A 14,137-nucleotide genomic window follows, 5' to 3' on the forward strand; every position below is an offset into this window, starting at 1 on the left:
ACCAGTGATTTCACATGGCACTTTTCCAATTATGAAGCACACGTCTTTATACAGTTGCAAAGTAAGCCACTTACATATTTTAACATTTACATTATGTACAATTGCAGTCTTACCATTCTCGCAAAATACATTACTTCCTTTTCATTATTTTTCTTGCATATTATAATTGATAGGATTGAATTCTACTCTTCCAATATACCTCTATCACATAAAAATATCTAAAATATAGTTACAATTCTTTTAACTATATTTTTCTCTCTACGTGCATTAAACAATAGCTTCCTCATCCAATTTTTTTGCAGAAATCATTCACAGCTATGCATTTTTTCTCTCCCCCACAGTGCAATGGAATTTTCTATGCTGGGAATGGGAATGGCAGTTTGCAAAATATTTCAGGGTCAGAACATTTGTTAAGTTCCTTATCAGACAAATGAGTAGCAGAATCTTCTCTGAGTCAAGACCCAGGTATAAACTGGGTCAGAAGGACCAAAGAGGCCCTACCTTTGCAGCTTACTTGATAAAGGGGTGCTAAAATACCCATAATCAGTTTTCAAGATTCTGCAATCTAACCTCTTTTCTTTTTAATACATCTGATCAACACAGTGAGAATTAAGCTTTCTTCATTGTTAGCAGCTTCAGGAGCTTGTCAAACACCCTTTTCCACTTCGGTATACCACCATGCATCTTTTTATACTTCCTATTAATGCACGTCCACGGTGTTTTGTGGTACTTTCTAACATTGTCATGGCTGTGATCAGTTTGAGACTTTAAGATGAAGTTTAATGAGATTCATCTGCATATCCTGCTAATCATGGTGCAATCCGCCTCTAACTATTTTTAGAAGACACTTAAAGTTAATTTTAGCTTCAATGCATCCCCAGTATGGTGGAGACAACTCAAAATAATAGACAGCTATTTGAGATTTAACTTGTAGAGGTTCTGCTATTCTTATACAGGTTGTGCCATATAAATGATCTGTAATGCATCACTGCTGATGATGCTGATGAAACAGCCAGGGGCTGGAATCAGCCTTGCTATTATTAGTTACTTAGATTGTGGTTGGCATGACCTTTCCTACCCAGTTATTATATACTGCCTTTCATGCATTCTTTCAGATTCTTCTGCTCGAATAATACTGACCCAAATTCCCAGGTTGCAAAAGTTCTACTCTGAATTTTGCTTGATCTATGGAGTTTTCAGGAATAGGCAGTTTGCCCATTACTGTTATGTCTCATCAATGTCCTCTTTCAAGCACTTTAGCAAGCAATAGTCAGTTGCTTGGTTGTTCTTTCATCAGCAAACATCAAAGTGGCAAGGTAAAGACAGGGAGACAGCATGCTGCTAACCGGTAGTAATATCTTTTTTGCATTTCTTCATGTTATTTATGGGAAGGAAGTGTTTGCTGGCTCAAACTTGAGTTTTTAAGATTCCTGTGTGGAACAACTAGGATATTCTGAGTCTGATTTTATTATTGAGGAGAGCAGAGAGTGTATGGGCATTCATGCATTTCTTTTTATATATATTATTTTTAAATTGTTGTATGCTGTTGTTTTGGACTAATGCAGCTTTCAATCAATCAATCAATCAAATAAATAAGGTGAGTGAAAAATTGCCAGTGTGGAATGCCTCAAGTCTTCCAATACTGTACTAGTATTAGCTGTGATCAAGCTAAGGAAGTCATTTCCTTCACTTAGTATGCTATATATAGTAGGCCACCGTGATAGCTTGTTTTACAAACCATAATGTAGGGTGATATGTAAACTAAGTCAATAACTTATAGGTTATTACTACTTACAGTTTAATTGCTTTGGAGAGTAATTATAGGAAGGAACATTATGAACGCCATCTTCGGTTCTAGATGAAAGGTTGGATATTAAACTAATAAGTAAGCAAATAATTCAGTTAAAAACATAAAATTAAAAAACAAATAAGTTTAGTTAGACTGAGTTTATTGTAAATGATACGAGAGAAATTTTTGCCATCAAGAAATTACTTTTGCTTAAGGCTACTACATCAGGCTAGCAGACATTGAAATGACCAATATGTAAAAGCAGTGTTAGAATTTTCTGTATCTCTGCTATTATTTATTGGTAGACCAGGTTTAGCAGCCTGAAGCAAAATTAATTTCTGAAAGATCTTACCTTAACTTTACTGAGCCTTGGTGGAGCAGTGGGCTAATGCCTCCTTAAGTAACACCAGCTGCCTGCAATTAGTGCAGGTTCGCATCCCACCAGGCTCAAGGTTGACTCAGCCTTCCATCCTTCCGAGGTAGGTAAAATGAGGACCCAGATTGTTGGGGGCAATTAAGCTGACTTTGTAATAATGCCGCTTGGGGTGTGTGTGAAAGCCCTAACAAGCAGGCATATACATAGAATGAAGGCTACTGCTAAGCTTGTAAGCCGCCCTGAGTCTTCGGAGAAGGGCGGGATATAAATGGAATTAAAATTAAAAAAAAAGTAAAATTTCGGTTGAGACTACATTTTTAAAACAAACCCCCAGCATACTCTCTTTCTTACAGTAAATTGATACCGACACAATATATTGCTTCTCCTAATGTCTAGTAATTTACTGTAGTCACAGCAGAAAACGCCACCTATTGGCTCGCAAAATTCCAAACGACCACCAGCTGACCCAAAGTGATAGCGCACTCTAGTTCTTTGCTGCCCTCTAATGAACGTTTGGAGTTTTGCAAGTCGTGTCTGCTAGTCATACGGAGGATGTCTTCGTGAAGTCTGGAAGGGGGTGTGTGTGTCTATACGGCTTACATAACGCAAGAAGTTAAAAAATTGAATGATGACATCTCCCTCGGTCTTATGATAATACAACATTACGTTTCGGTTGCTACCTTAAAATGGATTTGTTCTTGGGTTTTAGTTGCTCCCCACTTCTTGCCCCTTTTGGTTCAAAACCAAAGATTTTGAACCCGGAAGCTTGGAACTATTAGTGAAAGAAAACAAAAGGAAAAAAAAAAAGAGAGAGAGAGAGAGAGAGAGAGAGAGAGGAGAGAGAGAGAAACGATTTATGATGCCTATAATATCCCAGACGGGACCGTTTCCTTCCTGTCCGACACTTTCTCCGGATCACTTCCGGTGCAGTGTTCAACCCCGCCCCTTTTAGCAATGGCGGTATCGCCGTCGCCAGCCATGGCGTTGGCTGGGCAAGAAAGTGCGCTGTGAGCACTTGCCTACATTTGAAGCTTTGCCGGCGGGTGCCAATCGCTGGGGTGCGAAAGGGCTCCTCTGGCAGCGCGCCGGGGATTGGCTGCTCTCTTCTTGTTTTGTAGCGATGGCGCCGGTGCAGCTGGAGAGCCATCAGCTGGTCCCGGTGGGCGGTGGGCCCGCTTCGGCTCCGGCCCCACCGCCCCCAGGGACTGCGACCGCGGCAGCTAGTCCTGGATACCGACTCAGCACTCTCATCGATTTTCTGTTGCATCGGACGTATGCGGAGCTGACTGTCCTGGCCGATCTGTGAGTCCTGTAATCCCAGCGCAGGGGTAGGCAACCTCGGCTCTTTTATGACTCATGGACTTCAACTCCCAGAATTCCTGAGCCAGCCAAGCTGGCTCAGGAATTCTGGGAGTTGAAGTCCATGAGTCATAAAAGAGCCGAGGTTGCCTACCCCTGTCCCAGCGGTATCTCATTCTCCGGCTTTGCTCGGGAACATCCTCGCCGCTTAGACGCTTCTTATTCTTTTTGGAGAGGAGGGGTGGTGGTGGTGGTGGAATCTGTGTTAAGTTAAAAGTTATGGAGAAAAGAGCAGTTAAGTAGTAGCGCCCAAGCTTCCGAGTCTGGTAACAAAACTGATTTTCACAATCAAAAGAAATGAAATGAGTTTCTCTGCCTAACAGACCCAGTCCGTCATGCTGTGATGTAAATTTCAGCGTCAGAGTAAAAGTTTATAGTATGTGGTTTATATTATGTGAAGCAGTAATTGGGAGACTAGGAGTAGGAATTGGAAGCATTTAAATTGCTGGTCCCATACTGGTGTTGTATTTCATCAGTTTAAGTTACTATAAACTTTGAAACCATGTTCTTTTGTATGGTGTAAACATTTTAGATTCAATACATGCGGATGCATGTGTTTTCTAACATGGGATGCATGATAGATACTGTATGTGTTCAACAGGTGAAGATGCACAATATATCTTCTCTAAGTTTTATATATTCTGCATAGAGATGCAGTGTTTGTATGGCAAATAGATTGCCATCAGAAGAAAATGAGTTATTTATTGTTGAAGCTTTAACAGTTATGCTTATCTCAAAGTATTGTTAATTTGTGTAATTGAGATTTCTTTTGTAAAAAAATTAAATATCAAGTTTCAAAATGGGCTCATAATACATTGACATTTGCATATATTCTGGAATGTAAGGCAATGTCTATACTTAGAGGCTACTTTTTATAGTCTAAAATGTAATATTCTTGCAATCATTTATGACATAGCATTTTTTTTCCTTTTAAAAACCAGATTACCAAGAAAAACTGATATGGAGAGGTGAGTAATGATTGTTCTGATGGTTCTACAAGTCAATGAGAGATAGTTGAACTTTGTTGAACTATAGAAATATTGCTATAGAGCAATATTTTAATGCAAAGTTAGAAAATCAAAATACATTTGACTGCTTTACACATATGACAGCTTGATTCTGTGGAAATAAACTGATCAATCTATTTGCTTACAGTAGAAAATCCAAACTATAGTTTCGTATTGCCTGTAGATCGTAACATTAGTTTGTGCCTATCCTCTAAAGATTACTATGTTTAAAAAGTTTATGCAGCTTTCAAGGTAAACTACTGATAAAAGATTATTATTTTAAAAGGATCACATTTGATGAAGACTTTGTGGGTTTATAAGAATTGATCTGATAGGTGGCACAAAATAACTTTTTGATATCAAAATCAGTTGCTAGTTTTATTTTCAGGCAGTTTAAGTTGCATTTCATTATAGAAGATAAGACTTTCCCCCACTCTTTTGCTTCTCTACAATTTTTCTCATAAGCAATATACAAACAACATAAACAATTATTTATGTGGCTAGCCGAACATTTGAAAGTTAACGATTTCCTTATATAGGTAGTCTTCAACTTACGACCACATTTGAGCCGAAAATTTCTGTTGCTAAGCAAGGCAGTTAAGTGAGTTTTGCCCCACTTTACGACCTTTCTTGCCACTGCTGTTAAGTGAATCACTGCAGTTGTTAAGGTAGTAACACGGCTGATAAGTGAATCTGGCTTCCCCATTGACTTTGCTTGTCAGAAGGTCACAAAATGTGATCACATGACCCTGGAACACTGCAACCATCAGAAATATGAACTAGTTGCCAAGCATCCAAATTTTGATCGTGTGGGTGCTGCACTGGTTGTGAAAAATGTTCCTAAGTCATTATTTTCACTGCCATTATAACTTTGGTGATCGAATGAAGTTCTAAGTCGAGGACTACCTGTGCTGGATATTTGTTCAGTCTATAATGTTGACTAAGTGCATGCAGTGCTGTTTCTAGATTCCATTTGTTAAATAAGGGGGTTAATTCTGCAGTTTGGCAATCTCTCTTGAGCTAGTATGAGGTGTTTCTCCTCTGTCTCTTTCATTTCCCATGAAGCTATATTAGGAATGCATCTTTTAGCTTCTGTTTATCAGGGTTTTTGGTCCATCTGGCTTGTTTCAGTTGTCTTTTGAAAACTCAGCCTGCAACTGGCTAATCTTCAGCAGCATAACTTGCACAGACCATCTCAAAGTTGCCTGCCATCTTTTCTCCTTTCCAGGTGTCCATCTAACTATTTCAAGTTTTATCAATTCTTCCCTCCCTTTTGTCAGGATAGCAGCAATTCCTCCTATCATTTTATCTTCTATTTTATCTTTAATTGCTACTCTGCTGCTCTCCATTTTAAAAGGTTTGGGCGACTGTGTGACAAGATGGCAGCAACTATGGCTATGCTGTCACACACATAACTGTGTTGTTGTTGTTTTCTTCCTAACAGAAATTTCTCAGACTACTACATCAACTTAAGATAGCACATGATAAAAAATATTATTTTAGAGTCTATAGTCCTGTGTGAATTATAGCTAAGAAAATAGAAAACTCTAACTAAGAACCAGGCACAATTTCAAATTACGATTTTAAGTCGGATTATAGACAGTGGTTTATTTGTTTTATTAATGAAATTTCTAGGGTGTTGATGTTCAGCAACTCTAAGGAGTTTAACATATACAAACCACACAATCAAAATAAAATGCAAAGATAACATAATCTATAGGAAACATCAACAAAATTTTCTCCCCCATCAGCAGATAAAACGATTTCCCCAGATATGCTAACTGAAGTTTTCTTTGGGAAAAAACAAATGCACAGATAGTATAAGTGGTACTTCGCTCAATAGTAGTAACTTTGAGAGGGATTTTGGAGTCCTAGTGGACAATCACGTCAATATGAGCCAGCAGTGTGCTGCAGCTGCCAAAAAAGCCAACACAGTGCAGGCTGCATTAACAGAGCAATAGAATCAAGATCATGTGAAGTATTAATACCACTCTACAATGCCTTGGTAAGGCCACACTTGGAATACTGCATCCAGTTTTGGTCACCACGATGTAAAAAAGGATGTTGAGACTCTAGAAAGAGTACAGAGAAGAGCAGCAAAGATGATTGGGGGACTGGAGGCTAAAACATATAGGGAACGGTTGCTGGAATTGGGTATGTGTAGTTAACGAAGAGAAGGACTAGGGGTGACATGATAGCAGTGTTCCAATATCTTAGGGGCTGTCACAAAGAAGAGGGAGTCAAGCTGTTCTCCAAAGCACCTAAAGGCAGGACAAGGAGCAATGGATGGAAACTAATCAAGGAGAGAAGCAACCTAGAACTAAGGAGAAATTTCCTGACAGAATAATTAATCAGTGGAACAAGCTGCCTCCAGAAGTTGTGAATGCTCCAACATTGGAGGTTTTTAAGAAGAGATTGGATCACCATTTGTCTGAAACAGTATAGAGTTTCCTGCCAGAGCAGGGGGTTGGACTCTTTATTATTATAAAGAGTGATATTTATAGTGCTCTTTTAAAAGTTGGTAGGGGGGAGAGTCATACAAATTTCATGGGGATGCTATTCCAGAGAGTAGGTGCCATTACAGAGAAGTCTGCTTCCTGTGTCCTACAGCTAATTGTAAAAGCTGGATCTTTTTGCAGTTTTGAGAATATTTTTCTCTTTCTTTCATAATATCTTCTGATTCTGCCCTTAGTAGATCAAGTTCTCTTTTTCAGAATAAGTGCACCACATTTGTTCATTATATTGGTACTACATTTTGTCTCCATGCTTTCTAGATTGGATAAGACTTCTTGATACACCTATTCCCTTTAATGTTCTGAGTTTATAATTAACTGATTATTTGTACCAATAATTACTGGCCTGTACCACAATTTGCATCTGGAAATACCCTGGTTGATTTGGATTTCACTTCTCCGTCTTCTGTTTTCTACTGTGTGTTTTATTTGATTTTGATGATGTCCATGTAAAGAAAACAATGTCTTGATATTGAAGCAGCTGTTGGTCAAACTCTCTGAACCTATGTTTTACATTATAAGTAGTCCTTGACTTATGACTGTTACTAAACTCACAATTTCGTTATAAGTTGTGACATTTTATAAAGTGGGTCATCATGTAACCGCACCTGATTTGCAAACATTTTTGCAGTGGTTAATTAAATGCAGTAAAGTGAATGCCTGGGTTCTTAGAAGGACCCGTTCACTATGAGGCAGAAATAAAGGACAGTTTTCAGAAAAAAATGTAAAACACGATAATGTGACCATGGAATGCTGCAAACAGCTGTATGAAGGCCAGTTACCAAGTGCGCAAAATGTGGTCACCTGACCGTAGAGGGGTGGACAGTGAAACTTAGAATCTGGACTGTAAATCCCTTTTTCAGGGTTCATTGGGACTTCGAATGATCCCTAAGCCAACCGGTCATAAGTCAACTATCTGCAGTTTAGGCAATTCAAATCCTATTATGATTGGAAACTCCACTATATTTGTACCATTTTTTCCTTCCCATTTATTTCTTTAGATCCTTTGCTTTACGTTTTATCATGCCTATTTTGCATTAAAGGGTCCCTTGGTCTGTGAATTGCTCTTTGTTTTTTCATTTAATTGTTTCTTATTGAGATGTAATTTCTTATCTTACTCCTCTTTAGAACACAGTATTTAGTTTGGTAAATTTTCCTTTGTTGCCGTTTGTTCTCTGCTTTTTTTACTATATTCAACCTATAGGAAGATGCCTATTTTTAAAGTTCTTTACATTTTGGGATCTGTGCTTAGTCTTGTAACAAACATTGGAATTCTTAAGGCCATGTTTGGTATTTCCCAGCAATCTGTTACTGGAAGGAAAAAGCAATCCCTGCTGTTTAACTGATCCCAGAGAAGCATTTGCATGTATGCAGGTATCCTTAGGGTGCCATAGTTATGGATGAGAAATATTGGTTGCAAAGTTGGCATTTCTGGATGTAATACAGATATTTTGGACTTATTTTTGTTTCTTTGCATGTTTGATATTTTTAAAAAGGCATATGCTACTGACTACGCTTATGCTCATATGTAACAGCTTTTGCTAGGATACATGACCACTGCTTGTCCAGAATGTGAAAAGTGAAAGATTGTGACTAAACAAAATTTTAATGTACAGATAATACCACCAGAAATTATTTTAGCCTTTTTAATAAATGTTGTTATTGATGTTAAGATCACCATGAAAAACATCATATATAGTTATGTATATACTAGGTTAATTATTTAAAGACTGAAGTGCAACATAACTATATTCTAAATACACAACACTCCAAACAGTAAAAGTAAAGTCCAAATTGAGAATATTTCATTCTTAAGAATTGTTTAATTTAAAGTGCTTTAGTTGTAATAGATGGTTATAGATTCAAAATAGTTTTCAAGAGTATTTACAAAAGATACTATTTTTTTCTAGCATCAGCTAAATTAGACATATTACATTGAGAAAAATGTTTCTCATTTCTTTCCTGTTACCTTTATTGATTTTATTGCAGAGATGTTAAAATAGGAAATAGATTATTTCATTATCTAATTTTACCTTCCAAAAGACAGAAGCAGATGAAAAATGTGAGGTTCTTTCCTGTTGGCTTTTTTGAATTAGCTGTTTTAGATTCTAAAAGTTTAGTTCCTAAAGAAGTAACCTTGTAAATAATTTTAATGTCCTCCTCTAGTGCAGGGTAGGCATCCTTGGCTCTTTTATGATTCAAGAACTTCCAACTCCCAGAATTCCTGAGCCAGCATGGCTCAGCTTGGAAATCTCTCTTTCCCTTCAGCGTGGCTGGCTCAGGATTTCTGGGAGTTGAAGTCCATGAGTCATAAAAAAGAGCCAAGATTTACCCCTCCAATAGGCTTTCAAAGGCCAATAGAGGGAGCTTTTTTTGAAAAAAAAAAAAAAGGTGCCGGAACGTCGTTCTGTAGTGTTCTATGAGAAAAAAAGCCCTGGTTCAGATAGCTTTTTACATGGGTTGGCTTATATAGCTTATGTGGACATTTTTATTGCTGTCAATGTCCACTTAGCTTCCTTAACAGAATACTGGGTTTCCATTTAATTCTCCAGTGAATTGTATTTATCTAGCATTATAGAATTCTGGTTGTCTTCCTCGACTGCATTTTCTGTGTGTGTTTGTATGTCTATAAAATATATTCCCTGATTAATTCATTTAATAATAGTTATTGAATGAAGGAATCCAGTAAACATAGCCGAATATGTACTGTATAACGATCTTTTTGGGTATCCTTGCTACATGGTTCCTTTATATAGTTGTCCTTGGCTTATGACCAGTCACTTAGCAACCATTCATAATTACAATGGACCTCTCCAGAAGCTACTTATGACCCAGACCTGGAGTACCAGTGGCTGCACACCTCCCTCAGTCACATGGCCTCATTTCAGGCACTTGGCAACCGACTCATCTTTATGGCAGGTTGCAGCAATTTGTGGTCATGAGGGGAAATTTATAACAGTTTTTGCTGGTTTCTGACCTTTTCGACTGGTTTCCAGCAAAAAGAAACATTTACAGTAAGACATTGATTTGCTTAACAACCACTTAATGTCCCTTGTGTTTGCTTAATGTCTGCTGCAAAAAAGTCATTAAACTAGGTTCAGTCATGCAGGTGTCTCAACTTATAACCATCCTTACTTATAATTTGGGGCTCCATTACGATCATAAGTCAAGGTCTACCTCTGTGGTCACATGTCTTGAACAGTATTTTATTTAATTATCTGAGAAAGTATTGTAGCTCATTCCAATCCATTTGACCTTACTCATTCCTAAAACAATCAGATAAGCTATATTTCTGCTTTTGACAATTTCAAGTTCTCTTTTATTTATGCTTCTCATATTCCATGTTCTAATTGGATATGTCTGTGATTCCACACTACATTTTCATAATTTAATGTGAAATCCTTGTTTAAGCAACCCATATACTTTGAATGTATATTGCACGTTAGTAGCATTTTTTATTTTTGATAGCTAATAATTAGAATGTGCTAATAATTAGAATGTGCTTTTTTACGTCAGTAGCAGGAGTTTCAATGTACAGTATCTATGTTGTCCTGAAATTATACTGTCCATATCAGTATATGTTAAAGTTGTTTATGACATGGCACTATGAATACTTGATGTAATTCGGTTTTGAAGTTTGTTCCTACATTTTAGTTTAGTACTTTAGGGCATGTTTTAATTAAATAGCAAATGTCATTGGTCCCCAATGCTGTAGGAGCATTGATTAATCACTTATGGCAGAAAGTCTCTAAAATATAATATTATATAATCTTATACATTCATTATTTCTATTTAAAACCAAGACCAGGAGGATTTAAACTTTACAACAGCATTATCAAGAAAATGGAAAAAATGCAGCTTAAAGTTTAACTGCTTATATCTTGGCAAAAGAAAAAAGTAAATATGTTTGTTTTCTACCATAGTACTAATAATGAAACGTTAATCAATTCTCCTGGGGAATTAGTTTAAGAGATGTGGCGTCACTATGGAAAAGGCTTTGTCTTAAGCCTGAAGATTTTACTTTCTACATAAAGAGAAATATCAATTCTAGTTGCATGCAGAAACTGTTCAGAGAAACAGACATAGCTAATACAGTAGTGGTAATGGATTTGATGTGCTTATTTTCTTGATATTTGTGCTTTTCTATAGGAGAATTATTTAGGTTAAAACTTAACCTAATTTAAATTAAATTAAATAATTGATACGATGCAGCTAACCTTTTGGTGTTAGTGGCCAATAATTCTTGGTTTGATTTATTATAGAATACATGACAAACTGATACTACTTTTGAAAGCAGTTTGCTAAACCCAACTTTTCAATACAGTTGTAGATAAATAGATGGAGGATAAAATAAAAAAGAAATCTTTTTAACTATATATAAGACAGTTTTAACATATTATTAATAATTCAGTATTTGAAGTGAATTAATCCAGCAATGCCTTAACTTAAAATGCTTATTTTATTTTATTGCAACTACATTCCCAGTCCAGTGATGAGCATTAATTTTATCTGGTCATAATTATTTTTAGTATCTCCTTCTAGAACTATTGTAACTGATTTTGATCTTGTTTTCAAACTACCCACATAGTTTCTAAATGAATTTTTGTTTTTTTTTACAGGAAAATAGAAATAGTGCAGTTTGCAAGTCGTACACGGCAGCTGTTTGTCCGATTATTAGCCTTGGTAAAATGGGCAAATAACGCTGGGAAGGTTGAAAAATGTGCGGTAAGTTTGAGTGTCATGAGTAATGCCCAATGAAATAATGGAACCAAGACACTTGCTACAGTTCTTCTAGCTACGATAACTGTGGTATATTGGTTAACAATATTTCAAATCCTAAAATATCATGGACATTTAAAAAAAAAGATTTTAGCTGGTGTCACAGATAGATAGGAAAATACTACTTCCTTCAGATGTTTTTGGATTTCAGCTAATTTTTGAGGAGGTTCTGAAATGTGTATGCTGTCATTCCAAAACACTTTCAGATCTCCAAATGTTGTGCAACCTGTCATTGGATGTGGGACTGACCTTGGGAAACAGGGCAACAAGATGCAGCCAAGGTAATGGTCAGATAAAAGGTAGCTAAGCCCACAGCGGAATGTGGGTGGGGCAAGAGACTAAGAAGAGACCCCTCCCAATTTTCTTGGGCTGTAAAGGAGTGGGGAGAAGAGAAACACTTTCAGAATTGCAAGATTTTATTAATGTAACTTTAGTTCATTTGGTGATGTTTCCTGTCTGGTCTACCTAGTAATGCTGATACATCCCTACTTATTTCCCACCCTTGAAATACTTAGGCTGACTTAATCTCTTTTTAAAGTAAGTTAGAAGTTAGTTATTTAAATAAAGGATCCTTTCTGGAAATGTCAAATCCAAATTTCCCATGGCAGTGCTTCAGATTCCCAAGAGTTATCAAACACCTTCCTGCAATTGGGTCCCCAAGTAAGTTTGGCTTTTCTGACATCTTGGATAAATTTCATTTAGCCTGTAACTAGACTATTGGGATTAATTGCAGATGTCTGGCTTTGCTTCAGACTATTTGCTTTCTGTAGGTTATAACTAAAATAGAATGCTTGGCTATTGCATGGGAAATGAGTTGAATCTGGCTCCTGTCTGCTTCTAGTCTGAATATGTGGCCAGCCAAATGTTGCCACCCTAGCATTGCTTACATCACTGCAGTGGCATTTCTTGCCACTATCCTCCAATCTTTTTTTGCTGGAAGACAGATTTGATGATTTCTAAGAAATGTGTCTAGAATTGTGCTTAAACATGGGAGTATGTCCTGCTGTTCCGCGACTTTGATAGTGATCTGAACAATAAACTCAATGATGAATTCTTGCTCGTGTTTTTACTATTACCTGTAAGGTGGCAAAATTTTGTATAGCCTAGAGCAGACATGTCAAACACAAGGCCCGGGGGCCGGATCCGGCCCGCGAAGTGGTTTCATGCGGCCCGCGAAGCCATCCTGGAAACAGTGAGGGAACGGCCCCCACTGCCTTGGCCTTGGCCCAGAGACCCTCCTTCTGCCAGAGACCTTCAGATCTGTCCCACTCCTGCCCAGGCCCCCATAGGCACCCTTGATGCGAACGATGTAGAGCTGGCCACGCCCACCCAGTAGGCCAGACCCACTCCAGCCATGCCCACCCTGGCCACACCCACCTGGCCCCCTGAGGACAACCACAATGCTGATGCAGCCCTCAATGAAATTGAGTTTGACACCTCTGACCTAGAGTGTGCCAACAAATAAGGAGCAGTTGCCAAAATTGGTTATCCCTCCCCCCTTAGCATTTGTAGCAATTAATCTCCCATCACTTTTTTATAACTCTTTCTTCTGCTATATATTATTATATCATCTGGATATTGTAGAAGTTATTTTAAGTTACTGGTCTTTGACTGTAAAAAAAAGTATGCATTCATTGTTCCCAAGAGAGCTTTTTCCTTAGAGTTTTTCCCCCCTAGTTTGAGATTAATAAAATAGGCATTGTCAAAGGTCAGGAACTGAGAAACTATAATCTCATGGTGCAAACTCCTCCTCTTGTGTATGTTTGTCACAGGCTTTCATGCATGCATGTAAGGGCAGGAACTTTAGTGATGTTTGTTTTATCCTGATAACCAGATTCTGCAGACACATTTCGTAGTTTGTATCTACTCTTAAATTATATACATGTTTGTCTATAATTGCACTTTAAACAAATTCTAGGGTAATGTGCAATAATTAAAACTGCAAAATGAAAATATACAGGTGGTCCTTGACTGAACAATAGTTCATTTAGTGACCATTACAACACCACTGAAAAAGTGACTCATGGCCATTTTTCACACTTGCGACTGTTGAAGCATCCCCGTGGTCATGTGATCAAAATTCAGATGCTTGGCAACTGACTCATATTTATGACAATTGCAGTGTCCCAGGTTCATGTCATCACCTTTTATAATCTCACAAAGTCAGTGGGGAAGCCACATTCACTTAACTACCCTGTTGCCAACTTAATAACTGCAGTGATTCACTTAACAACTGTGGCAAGAAAGGTCGTAAACCTGTGGGCAAAGCTCACTTCACAAATGTTTCACTGAGCAACAGAAACTCTAGGCTCAA

General features: G+C 37.6%; 2 protein-coding genes across 5 annotated transcripts in view; one reads left to right on the forward strand and one right to left on the reverse strand.

Moving 5' to 3' along the window:
- Window positions 1-2,957, reverse strand: part of USP9X (ubiquitin specific peptidase 9 X-linked) — a 108,938-nt gene extending 105,981 nt beyond the window's left edge. Inside the window, exons 1-2 of the mRNA XM_083362657.1 lie at window positions 2,846-2,957; window positions 1,796-1,854 (exon numbers count right to left, since the gene is read on the reverse strand). The gene's annotated coding sequence lies outside the window, so the exon portion shown is untranslated. The remainder of the gene's footprint in view (window positions 1-1,795; window positions 1,855-2,845) is intronic.
- Window positions 2,958-3,135: 178 nt separating this feature from the next.
- The window catches only part of MED14 (mediator complex subunit 14), a 73,578-nt gene continuing 62,576 nt past the window's right edge, over window positions 3,136-14,137 (forward strand). For all 4 annotated transcript variants that reach the window (XR_014492556.1, XM_083362900.1, XM_083362902.1 and 1 more), the window contains exons 1-3: window positions 3,136-3,467; window positions 4,466-4,492; window positions 11,664-11,769. Coding sequence is in view for 3 of the 4 variants with exons in the window: in XM_083362900.1 (XP_083219026.1) it covers window positions 3,286-3,467; window positions 4,466-4,492; window positions 11,664-11,769 (315 nt within the window). In the remaining variant the exon portion in view is untranslated. The remainder of the gene's footprint in view (window positions 3,468-4,465; window positions 4,493-11,663; window positions 11,770-14,137) is intronic.

The sequence above is a fragment of the Vipera ursinii genome (genome assembly GCF_947247035.1).
Source record: "Vipera ursinii genome assembly, chromosome: 4".
Lineage (NCBI taxonomy): Eukaryota > Metazoa > Chordata > Lepidosauria > Squamata > Viperidae > Vipera > Vipera ursinii.